Source organism: Acipenser ruthenus, chromosome 12 (assembly GCF_902713425.1).
Source record: "Acipenser ruthenus chromosome 12, fAciRut3.2 maternal haplotype, whole genome shotgun sequence".
In the NCBI taxonomy this organism is placed as follows: Eukaryota; Metazoa; Chordata; class Actinopteri; order Acipenseriformes; family Acipenseridae; genus Acipenser; species Acipenser ruthenus.
In genome coordinates, this window is record NC_081200.1 from 29,575,404 (window position 1) to 29,603,218 (window position 27,815).

Below are 27,815 nucleotides of genomic sequence, written 5' to 3' on the forward strand. Positions count from 1 at the left end.
TGGTTTCTGTTGTGATGGTACAAAGCTAAGTTTAAAATGTATTTTAGGTAGGGGAATTACGTGGGCGGAAAAAACGCACCAAGATTTGCCCAACTTTGTTGTCCATTCCCATTTCCAGTGACATTCTGCTTAGTTACCTTTTGAGAGGATTGTCTAACCGAAGCAAGGTGACTTTTTCTGGAACAACACAGGCAATGTTTTAAAATCAGGATTTCCCAGTGCTCAACTCTCTGGTTCACTAGGCCATATCTAACGGGGCGTAATGTACAGTCCAATGTAATTTTGGCATCTTATACCATTTAAAATGGAGAAAAACAGACAAAACATGTTGCCAGACATCAAATGCTTTTTTTTAATGTTCATATGATCAAATATTCTATATTTAATCTAGTGTTTAGCATCGAAATCTAGTAACTTGCTGTGAGAACACAACAGTTATTTTTTGAAAAACTTTTCTAGGCCAAAGCTACTGTACAGCATCTCCCTTTAGTAATGAAGCACGGCTATTGGCATTGTTTGAAAACAGGCATTGGAAATTCCTACAGAAAACATTCTTGATTAACTTGTTATTTATGATTGCAGACACTACCTTTAAAGTAAATATACTGTAGAAAACAACTAAAGCATGTGAAGAGTCCAAAAATAACAAACACTTTATATGCAGTGCATTTTGTGTTGAATTAAGTGATACCGTGCATTTATATAAAAGCATTTTGATACTTTACATAAAACTCAGTGGTGAATTCACTTGCAACATCTGTTTAAAGTTTTTTACTTATTTTTATATCATTCGTATATATGATTTCATGCACCACCGACAGCGGTGTTGGTTGTCCTGTGCTGATAAACCTGTTACATCGGTGTGTTAAGTAACTGAATGTCTCAGAGTGAGAATGTATCTGTTCACTCGGATCACTGAGCTGCTCAGGAGGAGTAGAACTGAGCTTGTCGTTAACTGGGTTCATTCATTGGGTTGCTCTGAGCGGCTCAGTTACTTAATGCAGCCACTATTCTTTTCTAAACTCCACAGGTAATGCAAAAATAGAACTCTACAGTCTGCACTTAAAATAATTGCAATAGTCTGGCATACATCACTGTTTAAACCTTTACTTTTAAAGTATATACTGTAGCCCAATTTATTATTGTAACTCAACGATAAAACAGATAATGGTCATAAAAGCCAGAAACCTTTAGAAAAGGGAACTTTACATACAGGATAAAACAGGAAATGCCAATTTTTCAAAACTGCAAAGAAGCAAGTCAAACTCAAAAGTTGTCCTTTGTTGTCATGTATGCTTTGGAGATTCTGAAAGAGTTATGGTGTTATTGTTACAGTGTGTCATTTCCAGATAAATAATTATGTAAAAAAGTCAAAAACATTATTTAGATAAATATTATGGTCACAAAATGGTGGCTGGGTAAAGGTCTCAGAACAGAAGATAGGAAGTTCTTTCTTTTTTTTTTTTTTTTTTTACAGAGTAATAGATGCATGGAGTAATTTACCAGGTGAAGTAGTAACATCTAAAACACTAGACAATTAAAACAAAAACAATTAGATAATCCCCCTTATGACATTAGATTGCATCAGACGAGGCAAATTACAGCCTTTTCTCGTTCCCAACATTATGTTTGCTTATGGTAAAAATGCATTTATATTAATAGTATTTTACATACTACTTTGCAAGGATTTAAAACTGAAATAGAAGCAAATTGACACCATATATGAGAACGCTTCTTTGTTTGAGTTAAGGTATACTTAATAGGGAAAAATGTTAGAATTTGACAATCCAAGCGCTAATCAAAGGTTGGAAATGTCTGTGTGTGAAAACAGCAGTGCAGGACAAAGGGCACCGGGGCTACACTAGCAAGCATGTAGAAACATGGCTTAAGCTACAGTTAGGATAAAGTTAACAATATCTGAAGCAGATCAGTCTAAATATAAGCAGCCAGATCTCTTGTGGGGTGCAGCACTCCCGGAGATACAGGAGTAACTGTCGAAATCCATGGGAACGTGAAGGCTGCAGCCATCCTCTGTGCTATCCAGCATGTTGGGGAGCGTCAGATCCCCTTGACAGCTCTGTGGAAGATATGAGACATATTAAAATATATATAATATATATATATATATATATATATATATATATATATATATATATATATATATATATATATTAATAATAATAATAATAATAATAATAATACTTTCCAATGACTATTTGGATTCAGAATTTAGGTAATTTTTTACTGTATTTTTTTTTAATACAGAATCATCTACAAATATAAGGAATAAAAAAGTAAAATAACCAATAGTTTAAAAAAAATTAACATAAATGACCTACCATTTGTAGTTTTAGAAGGAATACAATTATATATTGTACAATACAGAAGAATAAAGAGAAATAAATAGATAAATAGACACAATACCACAATGCCTGAAAGTGATGCAATAATCAATTATTCCTTTTTATAACTATGTTATAAATTACATCGCAATCACATTATTAGATTTAAATAGAAATAAGTAAGTGTAGTTACCATGGCATCAAAAGCCTATAAGTACATATATATATATATATATATATATATATATATATATATATATATATATATATATATATATATATATATATACACACACACACACACACACTCCATATATGCTGTGTACTGGGTGTTTTACACATTGAAAAAATATGAATTACACATGATATTTTTCATTCATACGTATGCTGACATAATTAGTTGCCTGAGGTAACTTGTTAAAAATAAAATTCTAAAGCAGTGGTCCATGATTGACAAGCTCAAACGTCCTTGTGAGATCAATAAACACAACTCCGATGGACTGTCCTGTACTTAATGAAGAAGTAAAAAATGTGAGCACTCTAATAATAATGTTGTGTTTGTCATCGGCCATCTACCTGAGGACATGTGTCATGGCTTGAGAGACACTGAAGAAGCTGTCAGTATACCAGATAGCTTGCATTTTGGAAGCAATTATATTGGCTTGTAATTATTTACTATAGCACAACAGACACCCCCTCCATGCAAAAGGAAAGATGCTTAAAATAATGGACAAAGAAAAAGCTGTGGCATCTGCTTCCAGTTTATTTTAGCCTGGAATCCAAACCAGCGTTCCCAAAAGATTTTCCCAATTTCAGCTTTGAAACTTCACTCTCAGCCTTCTAGATGGTAACGGGACTGATGTGAAAAAGGGGACCTTCGTCTCTCTTGGTTACACTGTTTACCAGGCATGTGAACAACGCCGAAACCTGACTCCAAAACCATACCGATGGTATTAGGGTTTAGGATAGAACACATTTAGGACAAATTTATATCTACATCCATTGCAATCATTATTATTATTATTATTTATTTCTTAGCAGACGCCCTTATCCAGGGCGACTTACAGTCGTAAACAAATACATTTCAAGAATCACAGTACAAGTAATAATACAATTAAAATCATACTTCCATTTTTATTACAGGAGTCTGATTTATTTAATTTTCTTCAAAATCATTGCAAGAACATTTGTACAAATCTAATTTTATATTACTGAAAAAACAATGTATGACTTCAATGTGTTGGATTGTACCCAGGATACATCTAGTATCAGTGGGATATTGCTAAATGTTACAGCAATACTACTGTATTTTATAGTTGTAATCAGTTCTTTTTGAACCCATAAACACATAATTATGTATTATTAAATTGTTGCATATGTATTTTATTTTCAAATACACATTATTACCATTCTTAAATGTTAGATTCTTCTGTACCACATTGTATAATATAAATCCCCAAATAAAAAGGTTAATTAATAAAATGGAAAGGAAATTATGTAATTCAATACATATCCAAGCTTAAATGACATAGTTAGTTCATTAATCAATACAAAATTACTGAATAATTGACAAACTTGTAATTTGTTACCCCATTAACCGTATTAAATTTAAGGATTCCAGTTCTTGCAATTTGCAATCATAATCCAAATAATCTGTTTTCGATACATAATGTGAGATTTTCAAAAGCTTTATTTAAACTACCAAGTAGTTTGTATAATATGACAATCATTCTTCATTTGACATAGCTATAGATATAGATACAGTAGTTGTAAAAATAAACTGTCAGTGTACAGGCTTTACTTTGAGGTAGGTAGGCTGCTATACTTATAGGTCATTTCAGGATCAAAGCATGCAACCGGCCGCAAAGTATGTCAGGCATTAGAGGAACTGGTTGGTTAATGACAGGAAAGAAGGCATTGTAGGGGTGGAGAGATGTTCACTCCCCAACCAGATGCTTCCCCTAATAACCGAGATACTTTCTTCCTCCATCCTGATTTGATCCCAAAGACATTGCTGAGGTGAAATGACCAAGGAAGTGGCAGATATCTTTTTTTTTAATGATATAATAAAAACATCTCGTGAGACCTACATAGCGAACGGAAGTACACTACTGGTAACATTTATGGGATAATTTAATTAGCTATTACCCCTTTATAAATCTGACATGACAAAGAGTGAGCTAATGAATTGTATACTATGGGCCACCAACATCATCACAATTAACCTAACAACATACTGTATATAACATTTAAAAGTGTTCTTGGGCTTAAGTTAAATCTTAACTTTGAAGCAGTGGGACAATATTTCCAACATTCCATTAATTAACAGGACAAAGAAGCTTAGGAAAACTGATCTTTCAAGAAAAAAAGAAAAGCAGTCATTCGGTCTCTTCAGCATGTAAATGTTATGCCAGCACTTAAATCATAAAGACTTGGCATAAAAGATTCAATGCCAAGTCCTATTGAAAACCCCACAAACAAGCACTTCAAAAAGCCATTTAGAAAAGAGATAGAACATTTAATTCAAACATGTCATCCTTTTAAAATTGCTCCTAATAGGTATTTTAAAAATGTAATCTTGTCGTTTGTTTTTGGGAGACCACAAAGAAAAGAAAATGCCAAGTAACAGAAGTTACCTTTGTTTGGAGGTGAAAAGAGATAGAACTATCAGCTCCTATAGGCAAACCATTACTCTCGCCTGGCACAGTACGTTTCTGCATTGTTAAGTTAGAGACCTAAAGCTCTTCAATGAACAATTAAAGGTAGGCTTCTTACTGCTTAATGCTCTTTTTAGCAACGTTAAAGTATACTGTTTTTAGGAATCTGAGCAGCAGGATTGTGAACCTAGCAGGCAACCATGCTCTGTGAATACAATATTACATTTCACTTGAATACCCACCCCATTAAATGCATTTAGAGCATCCATAAATATGTCTTTTGATGCCATGTGTACTGTAATAAAATACATAAGAGTCTCTTGTTGGGGTTTAGGCTATTTTAAGTATGGTAAAAGGTTACGTATTAAAATTGGATTTTTATTTTTTTTATATTTTTTTATATTGTAATGCCTACATTTTATGGATACTTAAACATGATGAAGGACCGAGCAATGTGAATGTCAGAAGAGATAATGTAAAATATTTCTTTGTGAAAAATGTGAAATGGCTTTTAAATCTGAAGCTACTGAATACAGATTGTTTACTGTATAATTGTAATCATTTATAAACCAGCATTGAGTCTGAAACTCTACCACCTGAAGATACTGTATCAGCAGATATTTAAATCGTCAGAGAGCAATGGGTGACCATTCTACAGTACTTATTGAATCTGATTCAGGAACGACTGCTTTGGTCAATATGAAATACTTACTTTTATGGTATAGCCTTTTTAACTTGACTTACAAATGTAACTGTTTTAATAAATATTTTAAATAAAATAAAATAAAATAAAATAAAAGGAGAGTCTACTTTCAGCCCTGTTTAGCTCATTGTGAATAAAACTATTTAAAACTAGTTGGAATATTGAATAACACATAAACCAGTCACATGGGGATTGTCTATTTAGAGGGTGAATATACAAGGCAGAGCCATCTATTTTTTTGACAAAGTTCACTACATCTCATAATTAAATGAATTATATAACTTTAAACATTTTAATAACATTTTATGTTCAAGCAGTAGTCTATTTAAAACACGGTCCTCACTAACTTTTAAGGCAATAACAAAATCTAATTGCACACCTTTAGATTCTTCATATTAAGGACAGAATCCCTTGGTTTAAATATGTATATCCATTTTATATAAGTTGTTAAGAGCAGTTCTGACCATCTATCACTGGACATTTATTTATTCCGTTAACAAAGCAGCTCTTCGTAAACAAATAAAAACACATTCTCGTGACACTGCAAATGCAATAAGGCAAAACAGTATCAGGACTGTGTAGCACGATGCTGTCTTCATTGCTAAATTCCTTTTCTGCAGGGGAAAACAGATACGCAATATAACAAATATTTTTTAAGTTTTTTTTTTCACACTTAACTGTAAGCAGCTTTTAAAATCAGCCTGTTTTAATTACAATAGTTTTTTTCCCCCAGATTTGTATCACATGTGTAGAGCACAGTGGTATTAAGTAGTCGTAGTACATCAGCTTACATGATCAATAAAGAACCCTGAAGGACTGGAAGAAGATCCAGCACTTTTTGTTCACTGAAAAGAATCTTAGCAAAGCTCAGATAAACAGCTGCTCACAACACGAGATAGGTAATGGGAAACATCATTTATTTTGTCTGCTGTTCGCTCCTTAGAGACGGCCAGTTCCTATGTACTCTGGAGCCAAGACTTGGCCCCGACAGCAGCCACTTGATGTCAGAAGACGCCTCTCTCTTAAATGAAAATGACATGCTTACAGCAAGAGCACATCATCAGCAGGCATGTAGCGATCAAAGGGAATATGGAAGCAGCACAGGGAATACTAGGTTGCATCTGTTAGGTCAGAGAGCTGCTTCTTGTCACCCAGAATACAAGCCTGTCAAGCTGTCACTGACCTATAACAGCTACCACTTGTAACACTGCCACCCAGCACAAGATCTTGTCATTAACAACACAGTCAACACAATTCTCATAAGGAAGAGTCTAGGCTAGGACAATTATGTACATCACAATTATTATTATTTTATTATTATTATTATTTATTTAGCAGACGCCTTTATCCAAGACGACTTACAGAGACTAGGGTGTGTGAACTCTGCATCAGCTGCAGTCACTTACAATTACGTCTCACCCGAAAGACGGAGCACAAGGAGGTTAAGTGCCTTGCTCAGGGTCACACAATAAGTCAGTGGCTGAGCCGGGATCTGAACCAGGGACCTCCTGGTTACAAGCCCTTTTCTTTAACCACCGGACCACACAGCCTCCTATTTTATATTGCAGTTAACTTCTTTTTTTAAAAAGTGTTAGTTGCATTGCTGTGTCTTGAGCCTTTCGGCATACCGTACTTCAATCCCGGCCGTGGCAACATTGTATTGAGTGTCTGAGTGCAGTTATTGTTTAAATAGAAAGTTAGTCACTGAACCGTGTAATGGAGCAAAGCACTAAAAATGAATGTGAGGTTTATTTATTTTTTTAAATCGTTCTGATGGCTCACTGGACAGAAAGACGCTTACTTGTATACTGTCAAAATGAGTTCCAGTATCGCACACAGTATCAAACACAAGTGCATCTAGTCTGCTGCGTGCTGAACACGCCTTCACTTCTCAAAACACACTAGCAGCTCTTCTGCTACAGACAACAACAATACAACAACAAATTAAACCCACCAGTTTCGACAGAAATGCAGGATTGCTGCAAGCCCATGAATCAAGCTAAGTATGATAATATAAGACTTTTTTTTTTTTTTTAAAGGAGTCGCAGTAGCCTGCGTTGCAGCTTTTTTTTGTGCATAGTATGTAAAGCCTACCAATTTTTGGGATATGATGACAGGTTTTTTTATGTTCTCTTCACAATGAACAGTTAATTTCCTAGAAGTGCTTACTGTAGCTACATATTTATAATTTTATTTAAAAAAAAAAAAAAATTATTTCAGTCCACAATCACATTTAAAAATAGATATCCTATTTATTGTGTTTTCTGATCTCGGTATGCTGGTCAAACTTGAGCCACACGTTTTATTGTGTTGGTTGTATGTAATTTCTAAATTATTGGCCCAAGTAAATTTTGGTGATGGCCTCATAGGCGGTACCATTGTACCCTAGTCTCTCGTTCATATTACATAATAACAATATTCCTGGTTCCCACTAAACACATGTGCAGGTGGACAATCGCAGTTACAACATAAACAAAATACTACTCGTCAGACACATCAACAAAAACTAGAAAAAGCACTGCAGAGACTTCTCACAGAAAACAGGGTGTACAAAGACCTGTTAGACGACCTAAAAAAACTGACGCAGGTTCAAGTGAGCCCAAACAAGCCAGCATTCTGCAGTTCGTCCTTGGTAAAGAAAAAACACACGATAACTGAGGTAGTTTGTAAATCGCGTCCAGTGATTAAAAATTGAAAAGGCTAATCCTAGTGTTTGATTTGTATTTATTTTTTGTCTAGTTAGGAATGCCTGCTTGTTCTCTTGAGTTTGTTTCAACAAGTTACTTAAAGTTTTCAAAACGTTTACTTGAACACATCTTTTTTTGTATAATTATAACTATATGTACTAATTATTTACTTGCACCACACAACAGGCAATGTGACAATCAAAAAACTTACATCCTGTTAATACATTTTTTTGAATTTGCACAGGGTACACTGGGGTACCATGTTCAGTCTCAAATACATAAATGAATACTTTTAAAATTATTTTATTTACAGTTAAGTACCATATAATAATAATAATAATAATAATAATAATAATAATAATAATAATAATAATAATAATAATAATAGTAGCACCAGTAATAAAACACATTTAAATTAGATGGCTGTAGTAATTGTACACAGAAATAGAATGATTCTTGGTGGTAAATCTCCCTCCCAACCTGTGAGGGCGCTATGTACAGGGAACAGAGTACTCTGGACTGGAAAATAAACATGCTGATTGGTTATGCATGTTATTTCTTTATTATTATTATTTTATTTTTATAGGAACATGTTTTATAAATGTCTACTACCTGTTTTTAAGGTAAGGCAAATAGGCTAACGATAGAACAGTGTAAATTAACAACAGTTTACTCAACAGATAATGTTGAGATCATTGTTTTGTTCTGCTCTTTCCTTTTTTATGAAGCTATACTATAAAGTAAACAAGCAGTAATTGCTTCTGTGATTATAATTAATAAAAATGTTGTACATAATGAATATATCTATGGTGATAAATTACCTCAGAAAAAGTATTGTCTTCGGTTCTCAAGAGATCCTGAGATAACTTAAGTCGTGATCACGAGATAACAGAGACCATTTTCCCCCCGTGGCCTTAACAAGCCACTGTAATAAATACACTCTCCACAAACAAAAGAGAACTAACGAACCCAGTGAAAAGCAGTAGCCAAAATCAATAATAATAATTTCTCCCTCTATCATTTTTCCCCTCCCCCCTCTCTCTCGGTATCACTCCCTATCAGCAGGTAGGCTGCTTCTCCGCTGATATCCAATCATGGCAACTCATGATTGGATATCAGTGGAGAAGCAGCCCTTTTATTGGTCAGTTCATGACTGTGTTTGGCGTCAATGTGCGGAAGTATTCACCGGCGATACACTTACCGATGGGAAACGATGGCACACAACGACCTCAATGACGTTGAGGACGTCCAATCCACACGTCCTCAAAGTAGTCGAGGACTCCCTGGAGCTCAGGGCTTTCCACAAAGAAGGGCATCGCTGTCAGCTCTTCAAAACTTTGAAGAACCTCACCTGCTGGAACAAAGGCTAGGGCGAAGTCAGGGTAATTTGTGTAGTGCTCTTGCACATTTGGAAACTGTTGTGTTTGCCTCCAAATATACTGGCTTCTGCACATCGGTAAAGAAGTCTGAAAAGCATGCACGGCAGCTTGCTCGAAATCAGTCATGATAGACTGTGGATTGAGGTCAGGCTTGATTTCCTTCAACGCCTGTAGAGCACGCTTGTAGGAAGATTGCCTCTTGTTCGGCTGGAGGATGAAGACGGTCGGGATGACACTGCACTGACGAAGTCCATGTATGGTGTATAACTGCATGAACAGCGGAGGTGCAGTTTTAAAAGTCCTGTCTGCAGACCAGTGAGGAGAGTGGGCCATGTGTTCTAGGTTTTCAACAGTGGAATACATCAGAATGCAGTCATCTCCCGAGCCACTGTCAAACTGGAGGAAAGGCTGTAGTGGTATATTGGCGTGGGATAACAAGATTCCGCAAATTGTTGGGGACTGGCGGAGCTTGATGGTGCTGATTGCGTTGCCTTTGGATAATTTTTTTCATGCTCCCCACAGAGGGCAGTTGTTCCCGTACAGGGGCTCCCACCTGAAAAACAGTTGATGCCAGGACTTGTTGCGTACCTTCCTGGGTTTCACAGGCTCTTTGCTTCATGTTATTCAGCACCTTCCTTGCTTGTATCCTTGCATAATTAGGGACGTGATTGTGCACTTCATGGACTTCGTCAATACGACTCCCCTCAACCTTAACGCGACCACGACAATTAAACGCGTCATACTCTGTACACTTTCAATATGAAGTCATCAAAGTTTCCTTTTCTCTGTGATACGTGAAGCCTTCATGTACCAACAGGAGATTACCACCATGCACTCATTATGAAGTTGGGCTCCATAGCAAGGGTATTTTAGATGTGTTGCAGAAAATAACATTCAGCATGTGTATAATTTGTCTACTGTACCCCAACGCATCTGGGATAAGGGGCAGATGGGGGAAAGGATGTAACGGTGCACTAGTTCCATAGTTGCAGACTACAGGATGTTAAGGTACAGCATGTTTATGATATAACTAGATATAGAAAAGAATACAAATAATAAAAGATAATTTTAAAATGTAAAAGGTCCCTCCAGTTCTTCCTGTTTAAATGATTTTTTAAAAATTGTCTCTCCTGCCCCCTATACAACAGATCCCTCCCTGTATTTCTTAATGTTTGTTTTATTGAAATTGTATTTTAAATAAATTGTTAAGTATTATTTTGTTGTCCTTGCTTATCCACCACTACTTTTAAGCCTGGTTAACCCACACTGTTGTTTGCTGCTAAAACAGAATTGTCCCATGTGCTCTTTGAAACAAAAGGGTGTTGTAGTCGGGTAATTTATCTTTATTGTAATTCCCTAAGCCACCTGTTGCACGTTGCAAGTTTTCACCTCTTTTAAAAGACTTACGATTGTACACTCTGGGCTAATGCACTGAGTGAATAAAGGCTATCCTTAAAATGTATGGTTTAGAATTGAAACCATAGTTTTATTGCTTAATAATAGGTCAGAAAATCCCCCATTTTGTAATGTACCCCCCTTGCCATCTGCTACATTATTTAATAATTAAAGATTTTGTGAATTGGCTATGGAGCAAAATTGTTCCATTCAAGTTTTACGACTGTATACTGCTACCGAATACAATAAGCTATTAAAGGCCAGTAATGTTAACTATGTTTATGCTGAAATATTCTCCCTTTTGATTAACTCACAGAGCAGTTTCATGCATTGACTTTATTCTTCACCTCTACTCCATTTACGTTCGCCACACAACCAAAAAAACGAACCTTTAACTGAGGCACCTGGATTCTCTCATCAGGATCAGTAAGAGAGGGCAGGATATATATTGGCGAGGGAACAATCACTTTTTAAAATGTGTGCCCTCACTCTCCCCCTTGGGAGCCTGGGAGTTTGATCTCTGTTCCTCTACACCACAGCAGTTAGCCTTCATGGAGTGACTATTATCCCATTCCCTCCCGTGGGATTTTTCCCGCTGCAAATTAGGGTTCACTGTAATGGTACAAAAATATGGCTTACTTTTAGCTTGTCTTTGTTCAGTATGTAACAAAAAAAAGGCATTTCCATCTGGCCAGTCCTAATTGACTCCTCCTGATGACTAGTTGATGGTTTTAAAGGCTGTGACTTTGCAGCAAACTGGAAAATTACTGAACACAGTTGTTGGGGATGTTGGTTAATACCGGATTCTGCCAAGTCAGCACCCCAGGAGGGTAGAGTTGATGTTAAGGCAAAAGTGGGGGAGGGGCATTGGCTCAAGACGGGCGAAATAAGCAATATTACTGTAATATTTTTAACATTAGCTAGATAGATTACGTTTAGAATTAGGCATGTTTAAAATTAAAAAGTCACAGCACACAGTTACATTAAAGAATCAAGAAACGCAGTTAACATTTATTAAATGGTAAAATACAAAGTAAACGGTTTGCCTGAAAAAAGGGTGCTGTGTAAGTCCATTGTAATGTCATTCTATGTTTAGAATTAGGCATGTTTAAAATTCAAAAGGTAAAAGCACAGCACAGTTATGCTAAAAGAATCAAGAAGTGCAGCACTTCGGCAGAAACATTTCAATCAGAAAACTACAAAGTAGCTGCAGGCTGCAGCGCAACCTGGATTCACACTCAAGACAAAACATGTTACTTTTGTTTTAAATTAAAAACAACTTTCATTTTACAGTTTTGTATGTGCATATACCTGTTTGCACACTAGTTTCTTTTGAAATGTTTATTTTATTACAGTTTTTAATTTTTTTTGAAGTAGTGCTTTATATGTGGTAAGTTAAAAAATAAACCCTTTTATGTTTAATTGTTCATTTAAATACGGCGTTTCGGTTGTGCAGATGTTTGATATGATGTGCTTGAATAAAACTTTTGAGTTGTATCTGATAGTTTGTCTTTCATTTTAATACTGATGTTGTTTAAAATGACTGCCGCCGGCGGTTTGAAGTATGAATATAACTGCGGCAATTCTAGTATTAAATGGTGAAATACAAAGTAAAGGGTTTGACTGAAAAAAGGTAGAAAGATGTCTACCATTCTTTGGTTACATAGAAGGCAACAGAGAGCAAGAATTAGGCAGGGGAAAACCCCTTCGCCCTATATAAGACCCTGAATAAATTTAGAGAGTTTCCCAGAGGACATGTTTGTTAAAAGATTTTGCCTCACATTACAGGCAATATCAGAATTATGCAAGGAGCTTTGACCCGAATTGAATTCTACTATCAGGCAATTACATGCAAGATCTATTGATGCTAAGAGTCCCACCATCATGGTAAAAGGGTGGTATTAACACAAAAAGTTTCACAATTATATGTGGTTATCAGGCATGCAATAACTGCAGAGCACTAGAGTATAGGAATCGATTGGATAAAAATAATACATCACCTGAATTAGTTCTCTGTTCCTTGGCGACATTCAGTCAAATTTCCCAAAGGCACAGTATATTTTCAGTTAATGTTTTGTATTTTGATTGGTTGTTAACTATAACTACTGTATAAAACACTGAATGGTAGAATATGTAGTAATTTGGAATGCACCTTCTTTATCAGTGCCTTCCTTTGCATTACTCTACAGTATACTCTGCAGTTTGACTGAAATGGCACCATAGAACCATAGTGTATTTTTTTCTCTTACTAAATGTACCCTTGTTAATGAGTCATACTGAAAGGCAAGTTTGCGAACCAAAGTTGATATTAAGAACACACATTTTTCTAGTTGGTTACTGAACAAGCTGTAAAGTGACTAGGATTTACCAATAAACACTAGGGCCCATTATAAACCGGTAAAGACCACTAGACACCAATCAGCACACTGTACAGGAGGAAGCTACTGAAATATCCATGAGGGTATGTGAAGGGTTTTATCACAAGTGACCTCTTTCTAACAGTGCTCGTATAAACATTAGCGCTGAAACAGCGTTGTTTCCCTTTACAGCACAGCCCCCTGCACATGCTACGACTTTGCATATTCCAACAGGACAAAGCACACAATCCAAGCTGCAGCAAGAGAACGCTGAGTACAGCAGGTGTATCTAATCAATACTCGAGCACAAGGAAACACCATGATACCACCAACATTCCCTCTCAGCACACTGAGGCCGTAACATGATACGACAAAGATTACAGCAAAGCTACTCCGCTGGGTCTGCTACTGAGCAAGGAAGTTACAGCAAGAACTGACATCAGTCCCCAGGAGACTAACCAGCCCTTTTAGTGAGCCAACGAGTCTGTCAACATACATTTTCCTCACTACCCATACCCGTTTATAAACATTAGCAAGACTCCCTTTTAAAAGTCCGCTTTGAATGTAAATATTGTGAAACCCAATAGCTGGAGTTCACGATTGAGAAGGAAACAGTAGTTTCTCTTTAAAGAAAACCATATAAATCACTAATATACACACACAAAGGAATGACAAGCTGGTCTTAGAACAACTGTAAAACAAATTGACTCAAAGTAGCACAGTTTGAAAACATGGCTAATTCCACTCAAGTGGGTTCTAGAAAAAGAACTACTGTTAAAGCTGGTCTGAATTGGTTTTTGAATGGCTTATTTTTGTTAGCTGTCAATCACTGTTGTTAATTATGGATTGATAACTATCTTTAATGTCTATAGGGGTGTGATATTTCTGGCGTTAAAGTGTAATGTAAAATACAAAAGAACAAATAAAATGAAAATACAAAAAGTCCAACGTCATAAATTATTATTTGCAGAAGGAAATTTCATTTCGGAACAAAAACTCTATATTTGAGTTATGAAAAGATTAACTAAAGTTGTGCTGTTATAAATGTGGGTCTTGGGGACCTTTTAATCAATTTTTATTAGCTACTAGGTGAGTATCATGACTCAAAGCCCATTTCTAAACTAAATGTGAGCTTTTCAAATCAAATCCCATTTATTCACGACATACTATATATACTGGTCCAGTATTATTCTTTATTTTAACTGTTTTCTCTTAGTCAGGTTATGTTAAGCCTGTGCACTCTGCTGTAGCCCCTAAAATTATTTACTAATAGAAGGACGCTATTTAGACTGCATAGAAACACAGTACGCCTCAATAATGAGAGCACTCTGTGACCAGCAGATGAAAGAGTTGTATTTCTTCTTTATCTCAAGATGTAACCAGAAGCTTATGTATATCTTTCACTGCTGCTCCTAACTGAAATTAGCATTACCTATGTCCCTATACGAGCAAAATAAAACCCTTAAACAAGCACCAATAGCCATGTCTTCCAAACCCCTTCCAAAGACCTTTCAATTTGGTCCAAACAAGATGCTGCTTGGGTTTCTCTCCCTTTACTTCTACCATGCTTGGATGGTGCTGGGACCTGCTTGTGTTACACTGCAAGTCTCTTTGGTACATAATTGCTGGCAGTCATTGTCTCTGAGACTATCTTCACAGCTCAGCATGGTAATTCTTGTTTCTAGCCAAATATGATTTACTAACTCTGGGACAAAAATGCCCTTGTTCTCCATAGAAACAGTTTGCCTTGAGTGTGTGTTTTGTTTATTTTTGTTTAATTTGAGTTTTCTATTTACCCAGTTTAGGTTCAATTATTTTGTGGTCTGTACATTGCTGCGACTTATCCTGGTTTCACTGCACAGGATTAGATTCCTCTGTCATAAAGAAAAGTGTACATTTTGGAGGGAAAGCTGGTAAAATTATTTTGGGTGGAAACTGTACTGACAAACATAAACTGACATGTGTTAATAGACATCATTGGTGACATTGCTTGCTTAGATGCTATGCCATTCATAACACTTTTGTAGGATTGAACTGAGAAAATGCTGTGGGATCAAGCAGCATAGGATATTCCAATGCAATAAGCAACTATCATACTCACCAAACCATTTGTTTTGCACTAGATTAACTAGGGATGAGAGGGTGGCAGCAATCATTGCAAAGAACACTTGTTATAAAACCAATATTTCCTAGAGCTCTTTGATTCTTGAATTATAGATATATTTTACTGTGTATGAACAATTCAGCGCAGAAAGCCTTGGTGTAAAGGGAAGCATGCAGCAAGTGACTCAACAACATTTTAATGGGCCTGTAACAGGGGAGATCTGTACTGACTGTCTGGCGCATGCATGGTACTGCAGGAAGGGGGCAGCAGCCTCGTAAGATCCGCCTGTCAGTCATGGCAATGACACGGAGAGGTGGGGAAGAGGGAGTGTTGGATTTCCCTCTCTCTGAGTGGCTGAGAGGTGGGCCATGGGGGATTGTTGAACCTTTAAATAACGCTCTGTTGTTCCCTCAGATCTGCCCCTCTAAGACGAGATACGAGCCAGCAGAAGTGCTGCTGCTGGACCAAGCACAGCCAGAGAGGACCAAAATAAAAATAAAAAAAAGATTATTTTTAGTAGCGGGGAAAAGACTTGGGCAGAACCCCGGAGAGTATCCGCCTAGTTACTGAGGGAACCAGTGAGCGTAGGACGGAGACCCGGGCCGTGCGGGTAGCGACGGTCGGGGTGAAGCTGCAGAGTGCAGCACCTTTATTTTGTAGTTTTATTACTGTGTTTTATTTTCCCTTTTTCTTTCCCCTTTTTGTCATTTATTATTATTGTTTTCAGAGCACCTGTGAGTGCAACAGTATTGTGAACTGTTTACCTTTGTTGGTATTCCCGTGGACCTGATTACCGTTGCCGGTATTCAGGCCACGGACAACAGTGCCCTCTGCGGGCTAAAATAAAACAGTGCGCCTGAGCGGCTTTACAAATAAAATTCTGTCTCCTGTGTGCCAGTGAATTGACCACCACCCTTCCACAGGGTCATACTGAAACAGGGCTGTTTATTGTTTAGCCTCTATAGCTTCTTACTCGTATTGATACATCATCAGCATTTTCATTCTTGGAATTATGGCAGAAAGATATCTTGCACACACAGTTGAGATATAGGTAGGCACTTAATTAGCTTTTGTACATACCACCTTATATCTACACCTACAGTGTAGTTAAATGCAAACCCTGACCTTGCTTTAAGTGGTTTCTTAGAACATAAGCACTTTGGATACTGGATGTGAAAATTCAATTCAAAAGTTATTTTCCAAGTCCCCCTGATCTTTTTGACCCATTAGCATGGGAGATTTATACAATTACACTGTGAAGTATTTGTTGTATTGAGTGTTTAGAAGGATAATATTGTAACGCCTTTGATTTTCAATGTATTGTTAGTGATTTTGTTGTGATTTAAATGCTGCAGTAATAATACACTTAAGCAAATATCCAATTATTTCTAGTCCAACCATTTATCCTTGGCAGATATAAATTCCTATACTGAGCTTGTGTTTGGTAGACGATATTGTAAAGTGACACAACAAAACATCCAAGGGCACCTTTTCAAATCCCATCCACATTTAATGACTTTAGAGCAGCAGAAACATCTTGCCATAAAACTGAACATTTCCATTCTCTAACTCGGCTGTACAGCATCTCATGCTTAAAACTCACACAAAAGCCAAAATATCAAGTTACTCTATTTATTTCTGTCTTATAATGCATATGAGTTGCAGAGTGATGTGATTTTAGAAAACCTGTACACATATATAGTATCTACAGACATAAAGGAGGGCAGAGAAAATAATATGGAATAACATACAGACTAACATATGTAACCAGGCATGGAATGTATCCAAAATCTTAACCACTATTTAATTTGAAAAGATGAGTTGCTTATCACTAAGACCACCCTTTTAATCATGATACAACAACTACAAGGCTTAAATGCATGTACTTCAAAGGAAACTTACATAATTCATTGCCTGACTCGCGAGGGAGAAGAGAGATTGAATATGCTGAATACCAAACACATCAGCTTTGTGTGTTCGAATTAAATGTTTTAAGTCTGCTTACACAACTGAGTCATTTTCAGATCACCACAGACATGTACTGCTTAGTCTCTAAAGCTTTGGACCTGTATCGTCTTATTAAACTTTTCTTGGGATTCAATCATGTTATGGTCTGTACCTCAAACATGTGTTAAAAGGAACTCAGAGGAGTCCTTTTACCAGATATACAGGTTCATGTGCTGTATTTAATTTATTTATTTATACAAAATAATTAGGTTGAGAATTTTTGTATTACAATATGGTGATTTAACTCATACAGTATCTCATAGTCATCACCATTACCGGTACTGTATTACAAGGTGGTTTTTTTTAAGTATTTTTGGCAGAGCAATTGAATTTCCATGATATTATTATATAACAATATATTTACTGGTCAAGTACCAATCGTACTTTTTATGGCAGAAGAGTCTGATTTGTGTCTGACAAAAACCTGAATCAAGTCAAAGTGAGCCCAGGAGGAAGTGATTTGGTGTTAAATTATATCGGGTTCGTTTTTAGCTTTCCTGTTGTGTTCAGTTTGTAACTTCCCCCCATGGGGGGTGCCATCTTCCCCAGGTCTCTGATCCAGAATGACAGAGGCGGGAAATTCTGTGACTCACAAATACTAAACATTAGTATTTTTGTCTGAAACATATAGTATAGCTAGGGAAATCCAAATTATAGAACAGTACTTAGAAAAACATTTCCAAAAATAAATACAAGAGCAAGCTTGGTAACAGAATAATTTCAGAATAATACTCATTGCTTAGTCTATACAGCTTTTCAAATCTTGCTTTCCAATCTCTGCAGCTCCCTCCACTCACAAACATACTCATAGACTAGTTTACTGCAACACAGTAAACTAGTCTACAGGTATGCACAAAAGTTTTGCATCACCCTATAGAATGAACACATGTTGCTTCATAAAGTCGAATGAAACATGCTGAATAATGTTACCTAACATATTGAATTATGTAGCGCTTTGTAGTTCCATATACTTCATGAAAAACTGTCAAAAAGAGAAAAATGTGACATTTCAAAATCTAACATGAAATACTATTATGGCTTCCGGTAGACTTCTGCGATATCATTTTGTAGTTTCTTTGATTACATGATGTTAAATACAAGACCATATAGTTCTAGGTGATGCAAACCTTTTGGCCGTAGCTGTATAATTGCTCAATTTCCATTGTACTGTGTGAGGAGTGCCACTGGCATTGCCACTTGTATCACTCCATGCTGATAAAGCTTACCACCCTGGTTTACTAGAGCTGATCAACCTACTCTAAAGAACAACAGCTGATAGATATTAGATCCCATCGATAATATTGCAGCCCGGGAGCCAGTCTGCCACTCTACATACCAGCATTCACACACACAATAAATGTGCTATTGCACCCCAGGAGCTATACATGAACATTTATGTATGGATGTATTCTGTGAGGAGATGCAGTCTAGTTCTGCTGGTACAATATTATGCTACGTTATACTATGAAACGAATGAAGGTAGTTTCTAGAGATCAAAGAGTTAACATGGCCAAGCGAGGATATTTTTCATCCCGATTCCTAATTCAAATTCAATCAAAACCATCCGGACAACGGTTGCACATAAACCATAATACAAAATAGTAGTATTTTTAAATATATTTGGCTCACATAGCACTTCACATGCTAGAACAAAACACTTCAATTATCTTCTTCCCTTCTTTGTGACAGATAAGTTGAGCCAAATGTTCAGCTTAACCCTGGATGTGTTGCCACATCCACAGGAAATAACATTAGCTTTGTGTCAAATAAGGATATTCAAACAGGAGTGGTTGTGGCACATTCATGATTATCTAAAACGTAGGAATGAACACTGTGTTCCTAAACATTATATACTTTAAGCTGAGGTACTGCAAACAGATAAGCAATGTTAATGTAAGAAACAACTAAGTAAGAAACAACTTGGGTGCAGACAGAAGGTAAAAATGTGGGGGGCGGGGGGGGCACTTTGCACTGACAGTGCAAACTCAAATAAAATGGGCCCATTATTATAAACCCGAAATAGTGATAAACTGTTGAAAAATAAATCTTGAATTTAACCACAATAAAGATACCGAAAAAAAAAACCCACTTCAAGCAAAATGTTTGTCATTGAATGTATTTATTTTAGTCTTTCTAAACATAGCATGAAATAAAATGCCTCAATGCTTGTCCAAGCTCCTGTTATTTCAACATTAATCAGTTCAAGTGTGTTCTGGTTGCAAATCATAAAGAAATCCATTCAATTCCATGTATGATTTAAAATGTGATAAGCTGGATCCCTGAATGTTTGAAACTACAGACACTTATAGCTCCTGTAAGGCCACTGACTGACCATTTAGAGGAGAATAAAGCTTAAGATTCCCCCCACAGCCTGTGTTCAGGGCTGTAAAAGCGCATTTGAGTTGTTAAAGCCAATTTTAATTGCTGTTAACCTGAGGTCAGGAACATGATCAATAGGGCAGCTTTGAGCAGCTAAACCTGGATATCTACTCTCCTTAATTCAGTCTTATATAACACAACAAAGCATCTTTTGAGCTGTGATGATGGCAGTTGCAACCCTTAGTGTTGTCTTTCTTCAAAAAATGGCAGTGTTTTGCAGGTGTGAACTAAAACAGGAATTAACAGCATTCCAACTGTTTACTCCAATGATAAATAATGAGTCTTGTTGGGAAGAGATCCCCGGGGAGGCGGAAAATCCTGCAGCTGAAGGCAGCCCGGTCAGGATGTGTAACTGCACACAGGCAAAACAGGAAACCCAGCAGCTTGCTTCTGGAGTGACACTCTGGCTTTCAAGTCACTGCCTGAGCTGGAGAAGGGGTCTGGCCCTTGTCATGTCACTTTCGTCGCCCAACAGCTGGCATTTTGATAGGATAGAATCGCGTGTAATCTCTCTGTCAATGAGGTACCCTCCATGTCCCTACTCTTCCTGTACATACTGTGGGATCATTGAAGTAGAAGTACAAATCCTGGCTACTGCACAATGCAGCTGGAATCATTTTTTTAGTAAATTATGCTATTTTCGACTACTTCAATTTAGGTACTGCGTTCAGAGATGAGAACCTTTGGCATGTCATTTGATGCCTTTGTAGGTCAGTCCCACCTAGTTGTAACATTATGTTGCATAAATCTGATTTAGTACTACAATATCCTTAAATGATTGAATTATTTTACATAGTATAGCTTTCAATGTTGCTTTGTATAATGGCAAAACATTAATTCCCATCCTGAATATATATTTTTTTAAAGAAGTTGGTCAATTCCCATTGAAAGCACCTCCTGATACCCCTAAGATCTACAAAACTAGTTAATGGCAGCAGTCTGTTCTGCTATACTGTCTGCATTATTTAAAGCAACATTAAAAAAAAAAAAAAAAAAAGTCACATCAGGAAATGGGGGAAATCATCTAAATATCTGCATAGTAAAAAATGCAAAGTAAGTAAAAAGGAAGGAAATGAAGATGTATACCTGAGTGCACACTGGTCCACATTACACACCACGAAACAACCATCACAATAATTGGCATGGCATACAACATGCATGGCACCTGTTACTGGACTGTATGTGCGATGTTGCCTACAGCAGAAGTACCTTGTTCTGTATTCACTTGCCAAATATTGTGGTTTCTTTGAATGATGTTTTATTCATTGCACACAGTAACACCGGGTGGCTGAAGGCTGTAAATTAATTGCTCAAAAGATCTTAAAGGGAAAGTCCAATCTGATTGTTCTACACTCCTATCTGTTGTATTGTACAGCTTCTTCAATATGTTGGTGCTGCTTGTACTTCTTTACATTGATTCACACTACAGCATGTAATTATTCCCTTTCATTATTACACATGCTGAATTTTAACATGGAAGCGTTGAGTTTCCAGGGGCAGTGTTATAAGGACAGCAAACCAAGCAGCAGTTGAAACTCCGATAGCTGCCTCTTCTTGACAGCTCTGGGATGTTAGCATTCATCTACAATTATCTTGGAAGAAATCAAACCGAGCTGACAGTGGGTACAAGGTGAGTGGTAAAGGAAGCAGGGATGAGATGATCAACTCTACCTGTTCAGGGGTTAAGGAGCCCAAAGCGAAGCAAGGCAAGTCTTCATCTGGCCCTCGTGGCAGACTAGGGATTGACAGCTGCCCTGAGAAAGAGAAATGAAAAGACAATAAGTCTACAATATTAATTCTAAATGCCTGACAATAGTGGGGAGCATGTGATACCCAGACCATCATTTAACATTTAATCTCTCATACCATTCTTATTAGAACACGTCAAAAAAAAAAAAACAGTGAAGAAAGGTCATTTTTACCTATTATCTATTAAGCATTATGATAAGCCCTTACAGCTGCTGCCCTCGAGCTCCAATTTTCTATCTTTATACATGATATTTTGTTCCTTGTTTAATTGTATGTGTGTTGGAACTATTGTGCTGCTGCTGGCATGCCAATATATTTAGTGTAAATCAATGAGGTTGCAATCGAATGGCAAGGTCTGTGTTTATCCTCCTCGGTCACAAGACCAGGTTTGTTAAGAGCAAATAAATACGGCTGTGAAAAGCGTTATTTGCTTTACCTGAGACCACATATGAGAACAATATTTGGGACCCCAAAATATTGAACGTTTAGTAATCTGAACGTCCATACCCAAGGGCTCTTGGCTGCCGGTAGCGTGGGCAATTTGAAATGAAAAATGTTCGGTATACTGAAAAGGACCAAATATTTTTTGCAAAAAATTGTTTAACCATTCAGGACTGAGCATTTTGAAACATCAGATATTCTTCAGATAACATCGAGGCCCAACTTTAATTTGGATTCCATCAATACAGTTAAAAAAAACATGTGTTCCTCATATTTTATCTGATGGTGTCATCACAGCTTCATTTTATTTGAAATGCTCACTGTTTGTTTGAATTCATTCTGTATGCTTTTATTGTAGATGGCTGTGGCAATGTGCCCCGCCCATGTGTGCATTTCTATATTGTATGTTGCATGTGGTGTGTTAATGTTGGTGTATAGGCATTGGTACACGGGATATAAACGGGTCTGTGTTTCACGTGTGATTTAAAATGTATAGTTGTATTTAGGCACAGGATTGCACATCACTTCACGTGCATTTAAAGTATATAATATGTGAGCACGAGGTTGCACGTAATTAATTCACGTGCTGGGATTAAAGTGAATAATTAATTAGTAATTGAATCCCGGCACAACAGTATATATAGATGCACGTTTCATTTACTCGGGGTTGTGTGTTCGGTGAGTGGAGAACGGGAGAGAGAGAAGGAGAAATATTAACAATTGCTATTGCGGGCAAGTGGCACGATACTTGTTTGTTTATAGACTCACCGTGTTTGTTTGTGTGTCTGTCCGTGGTTCTGACATCACCACTCAGCCAGCCGTGTGACATATGGTGACGTCAGAACCAGGAAATGAATACACAGAGACAGGACAGATGAGGTGAAATGATGAAAGCGCTGTTGCGCGGTTTATTATAAATAAAAGGTTTAAACAAACAGAAAACGACACTTTACGCCAAAATAAATAGACAAACAAAACGGACTAACACTTAACAAACGGTGCACGGACAGACACACAAACAAACACGGTGAGTCTATAAACAAACAAGTATCGTGCCACTTGCGCGCAATAGCAATTGTTAATATTTCTCCTTCTCTCTCTCCCGTTCTCCACTCACCGAACACACAACCGTGCCTAAATACAATTATACATTTTAAATCACACATGAAACACAGACCCGTTTATATCCCGTGTACCAATGCCTATACACCAACATTAATACACCACACGCAACATACAATATAGAAATGCACACATGGGCGGGGCACATTGCCACAATGGCCTATGCCAATATTATGGAAATGTAATAAACTACATAATCAAAAATTGTTAGTCACCTGGCAAGTAAAATAAGTAAAAGCAAAGAAGTATTTCTAATATATATCACCATCAGAAACAATACCACTGAATCACCACTAGATCCAACGGGAGCATGCTAGAGACAAGAATAACTTTATAAAAAAAGAAAAAAAGATTTAATCGGACCCAGACCTGAAACAGCAGTAAATAGGCCCAGGATAACAAAATAAACCTCTCATCTTAGCTAGCTGGCCCCAATAAGGAACCCCTACTCCTAACAAATGAACAGACTCTCAAAGTGAAATTCTGCACCAGTGGCTATCATTTCTGTGAATAGTTAATTTCAATTAAAGAACATTTTTAATTAAATCAGGCATAAAATCAGTACCATACTGTGGCAAAGTGCCCCGCCCCTGTGTGCATTTGTGTGTTCTGTGTATGTATGTATGGGTGCGTATGTTAATGTTGGTGTTTGGTGAGTGGAGAACGGGTGAGAGAGAGAAGGAGAACGTAAAATAGTAAAGTAAAAATAATATCTAGAAGTGTTTGTACTCACCGTGTTTGTTTGTCCCTCCGTGCACCGTTTGTTAAGTGTTTTTAGTAGTACGTTTTGTTTGTCTTTTTATTTTGGCGTGTAGTGCCGTGTCCCGTGTTTTTGTCTGTTAAAACCTTTTATTTTCTGTTTATTAAATGCTGAGCGCGATCACGCGCCCAGCTTATACCAAACCACATCTCTCTGTTTATTGTGTTCCTGTTTCTGGTCTGACGCCACCCACTCCGGCCGTCTTTGTGACACATACTTATTCAATGATACTTGAATCCTGTGTATAACGATTCGGTTACATTAGTTGTGCAATGTGTCACAATATTCTACAGCTCTTGTTTTCAGTAGTGTATGAAATGGAACAAATGCAACTGTGGAAACTACCACTGAAGAGAGCAAAGTGAAAAAAAATAAAATAAAAAAGAACCTGTTTTAAGATATTTTTCTATAAAGTAATGGTGTAATAACAGCAATGATTTGTTTTTAAGGGCAGTGGGCTCGACAGGCCTCATTGTTTATTATAATTCGGAAGTGTAGTGTGAACTACACAAAAACAAATTAAGAATAGCTTAAAAATACTATAACAGGAGTTGCAGAAATACTCCAAAGATATGTAAAATGAAGCGTGTTATATTTGTAAAATTGCGTGTGTGGTGTTGTGCATGATATCTAATATAACAACTTCCCCCACTTGCTTATTAATTGGTTTGACTTAATCCTGTAATATGACCTAATCATACTGTAGCACAAGTAAATGGCAACAAAAGGAATGTAGAAGAGCATACAATTACTTTTTCTTATGTCTGAATAAACGTTCCAGTGAAGATCATCAGGCAAATAATCTTTCATCTTACTGGCAACAGGAATATTAAATTATAGTGCCGAAAACTGTAAGGCACGAAATACAGCTGAAGGCTGCTGGCAAACTAATGTAGATGAACTGCTCTTCCAATTCATCTACCAGCTCTGTTTAAATAGGAAAACCCTTGTACAATAAATAGAAAGTAGCTTTTATCTAGATGACCTGGCCAAGGGATGCTAAGTCAATGACTGACTGGCCCCTATCATTATGTAAAACCTTGGTTCATGGTCAGCCGCTTCCAGCTATTTTGTAGAGGGAAGCTATGATTAATGTCAATGCAGATGGAAACATTGTCCATGGCTAAGGAGGTCCAATACAGTATTAAGTGAAAACTGGCAGTCATAGTTAAATGTCCAGGAATGTCGCTCCAGAGATTGGACACAATCCATCCGATGACTTAAAGATCACTACCCAATATTAATTATAATATGAATATGCTGTACTATAAAGTAAAGTAACTATGGAAACTTGTAAACCTTTTTTTTCAAGTTGAATTAATAACAATCCATTTACAATGGTGGATCATGAAGGACAGTCGAAAAAAATGTTTGGTCAAGATCACAAGATAAATGGTCTCAGGATCTCAACATTTTATACTGGTATGTTGAGCTCACAAGATAATTTTTTTCAGCCAATGTATATTACACATATAGTTCCACTACAATTATACAGCCATATGTCTAAATTATAGTTAGTTAATATCTGTGTTATCTGTTGTCATAAAATCTCTCAATGTATCATAAAACACTTAAAATGCATTGGGGCTTTTGAACAATTATTTGCAATACTTTTATAAATATGTAATACAATTAACTAAATATTTGGTTGGTTGATTGATTAGTCTGACAGAGGGTCTAATTCAAATAACAGTACTCTGGGGATAAATCTATTTGTTCAATCTTGTAAATTCAGCTGTCATTTAACAGTGCATTATTCTAGTTAAATAATTCAGATAGATCAAACTGGGTTTACAATCATAAATATCTGTTAACACCTTCATGAAGTTTGATATCTACAAAATAGAAACATGATAAATGAAATAATCCTTGATTTTGTACTGATTAATTTATTAATCACAACCAAATTGTAGGATTCAAGACCTCTAATTACTACATCATTAGCTCTATGTCCACAATTTGTTCTTTCAAGTCCTCCTAGCTGTGTCTAATACATTACGTTTCAATCGCATGTTTCCAAGGTTACCCTCTGTGTTTCACATGTCCATTAGGTTTGAATTGAATGTCTTGAGACAGTAAAAAATTGGCCGATTAAGTTTGCCCAGGCATGTCAGAGGCAGGAAATGGCCCAATTAAATCAGCCTGGGTCACTACTAGTACCAAAGCTATTGTCATACCCATGTATCAATGTACAGCAGACCTAAGTGGAAACGTTCATAGTGGGTTTTTTTTGTTTGTTTTTGATACAGTGTGTCTTCCAAAGTATTAATATACAGCACAGCACTGGAAAACCAATACCTTTGTTTATTGGAAAAAGCACGCTATGCAAGATAAATCCCAGTTGTTATTGAGATTATTATTAATATTAAACAGAGCTGGAGTCCTACCACGCAAGTACAGCTGACAGCAAGTATAATTCCCTTGATGTTCTCTATTGTCATTCTTCATCTTTCATGATCATGCAGGTCTTAAATGGCTTTTGTCAGGATTAATGCCATTGTGGCCGAGCTGTCGTTGAGTGGCGTGTGGGTGGTGACGTCACGGACCAGAAACAGAAACCAAAACAAGGAATGGCGGTGGTGAAACTGCAGCGCTACGGCGCTCAGTGATTTTATTAAATAAAAACAAACAAAAGATTTAAACAAAACAAACACCACAAACAAAAGGGCACGTTGGCCAAACAAATACAAATAAACAAATAAGTATCACGCTGGGGTAAAACCAGCACGCTTAGCAGTTGTTTTTAAATCTCTCTGCCACCTTGCTTGCTCTCCTGTACTCTCCTCTGTACACTCTACTCCTTCAGCGTGGACAGCTGCAGGCTTTTATATTCTGGCCGAGGGGTTACTAGCTGTTAATTACCTTATTACCCCTCGGCCATAGTTTGCACGAGTTTAGTAAGGATGTGTGACTGTCAGCTAGTTAAATTATTATTATTATTATTATTTATTTCTTAGCAGACGCCCTTATCCAGGGCGACTTGCAATTGTTACATGACATCACATTATACATCATTTCACATTATACAGATATCACATTATTTTTAAAACAATTACCCAATTATACAGTTGGGTTTTTACTAGAGCACTCTAGGTAAAGTACCTTGCTCAAGGGTACAACAGCAGTGTCCCCCACAGGGGACTGAACCTACAACCCTCCGGTCAAGAGTCCAGAGCCCTAACCACTACTCCACACTAATGCCCCATAATCAGTAGCTGATCAGTCACGCATCTTCACGAGGTTTTAATAATCAAAACAATAACAAATAATATCGGCTTTCGTCATAATATAAACATAAATCATAATATAAATAAATAATAAACAAAGGGGTGGGACACTCCGCCACAGTCATATACTCAGGATGGGCTGGGTCTGCCAAAAGTCATTTTGTTCATCACCATATCTGTGCATCACATGAGAAGTATTTTCATCTGTCTCTGTCTAATCTGCATTTAAGCCTCTGGTCCGGAAGATAAAAGGTCAGTATATTCAAGCTGTACATTACTCTACAGTGTCATCCATTTCTTTTCCAGGGTCAGTTATTTCATGTCCAAGGATGGTGCGTGAATTTTAGCAGAATTTCTGCGACCCACCCTTCCCCTGAAAATGATTCAGCTGTTGCTCATTCAAAGCCTGAGGGTTTTGTTTTTAAAAATGGTTTTAAAAATGTAATAACTAAGAAAGAACAATAGTTCACACTAAGGAAAGTGTTAAGAACCTCATCTGGGACACA

At 36.8% G+C, this 27,815-nt stretch overlaps 1 protein-coding gene across 3 annotated transcripts in view; it reads right to left on the bottom strand.

Moving 5' to 3' along the window:
* Positions 1–328: 328 nt before the first annotated feature.
* Positions 329–27,815, bottom strand: part of LOC117416443 (adhesion G-protein coupled receptor D2) — an 85,835-nt gene continuing 58,348 nt past the window's right edge. For all 3 annotated transcript variants that reach the window (XM_034027500.3, XM_034027499.3, XM_034027497.3), the window contains exons 24-25: positions 21,682–21,764; positions 329–2,077 (exon numbers count right to left, since the gene is read on the bottom strand). In XM_034027500.3, the coding sequence (XP_033883391.3) occupies positions 1,928–2,077; positions 21,682–21,764 (233 nt within the window). In that variant the 3' untranslated portion in view covers positions 329–1,927. The remainder of the gene's footprint in view (positions 2,078–21,681; positions 21,765–27,815) is intronic.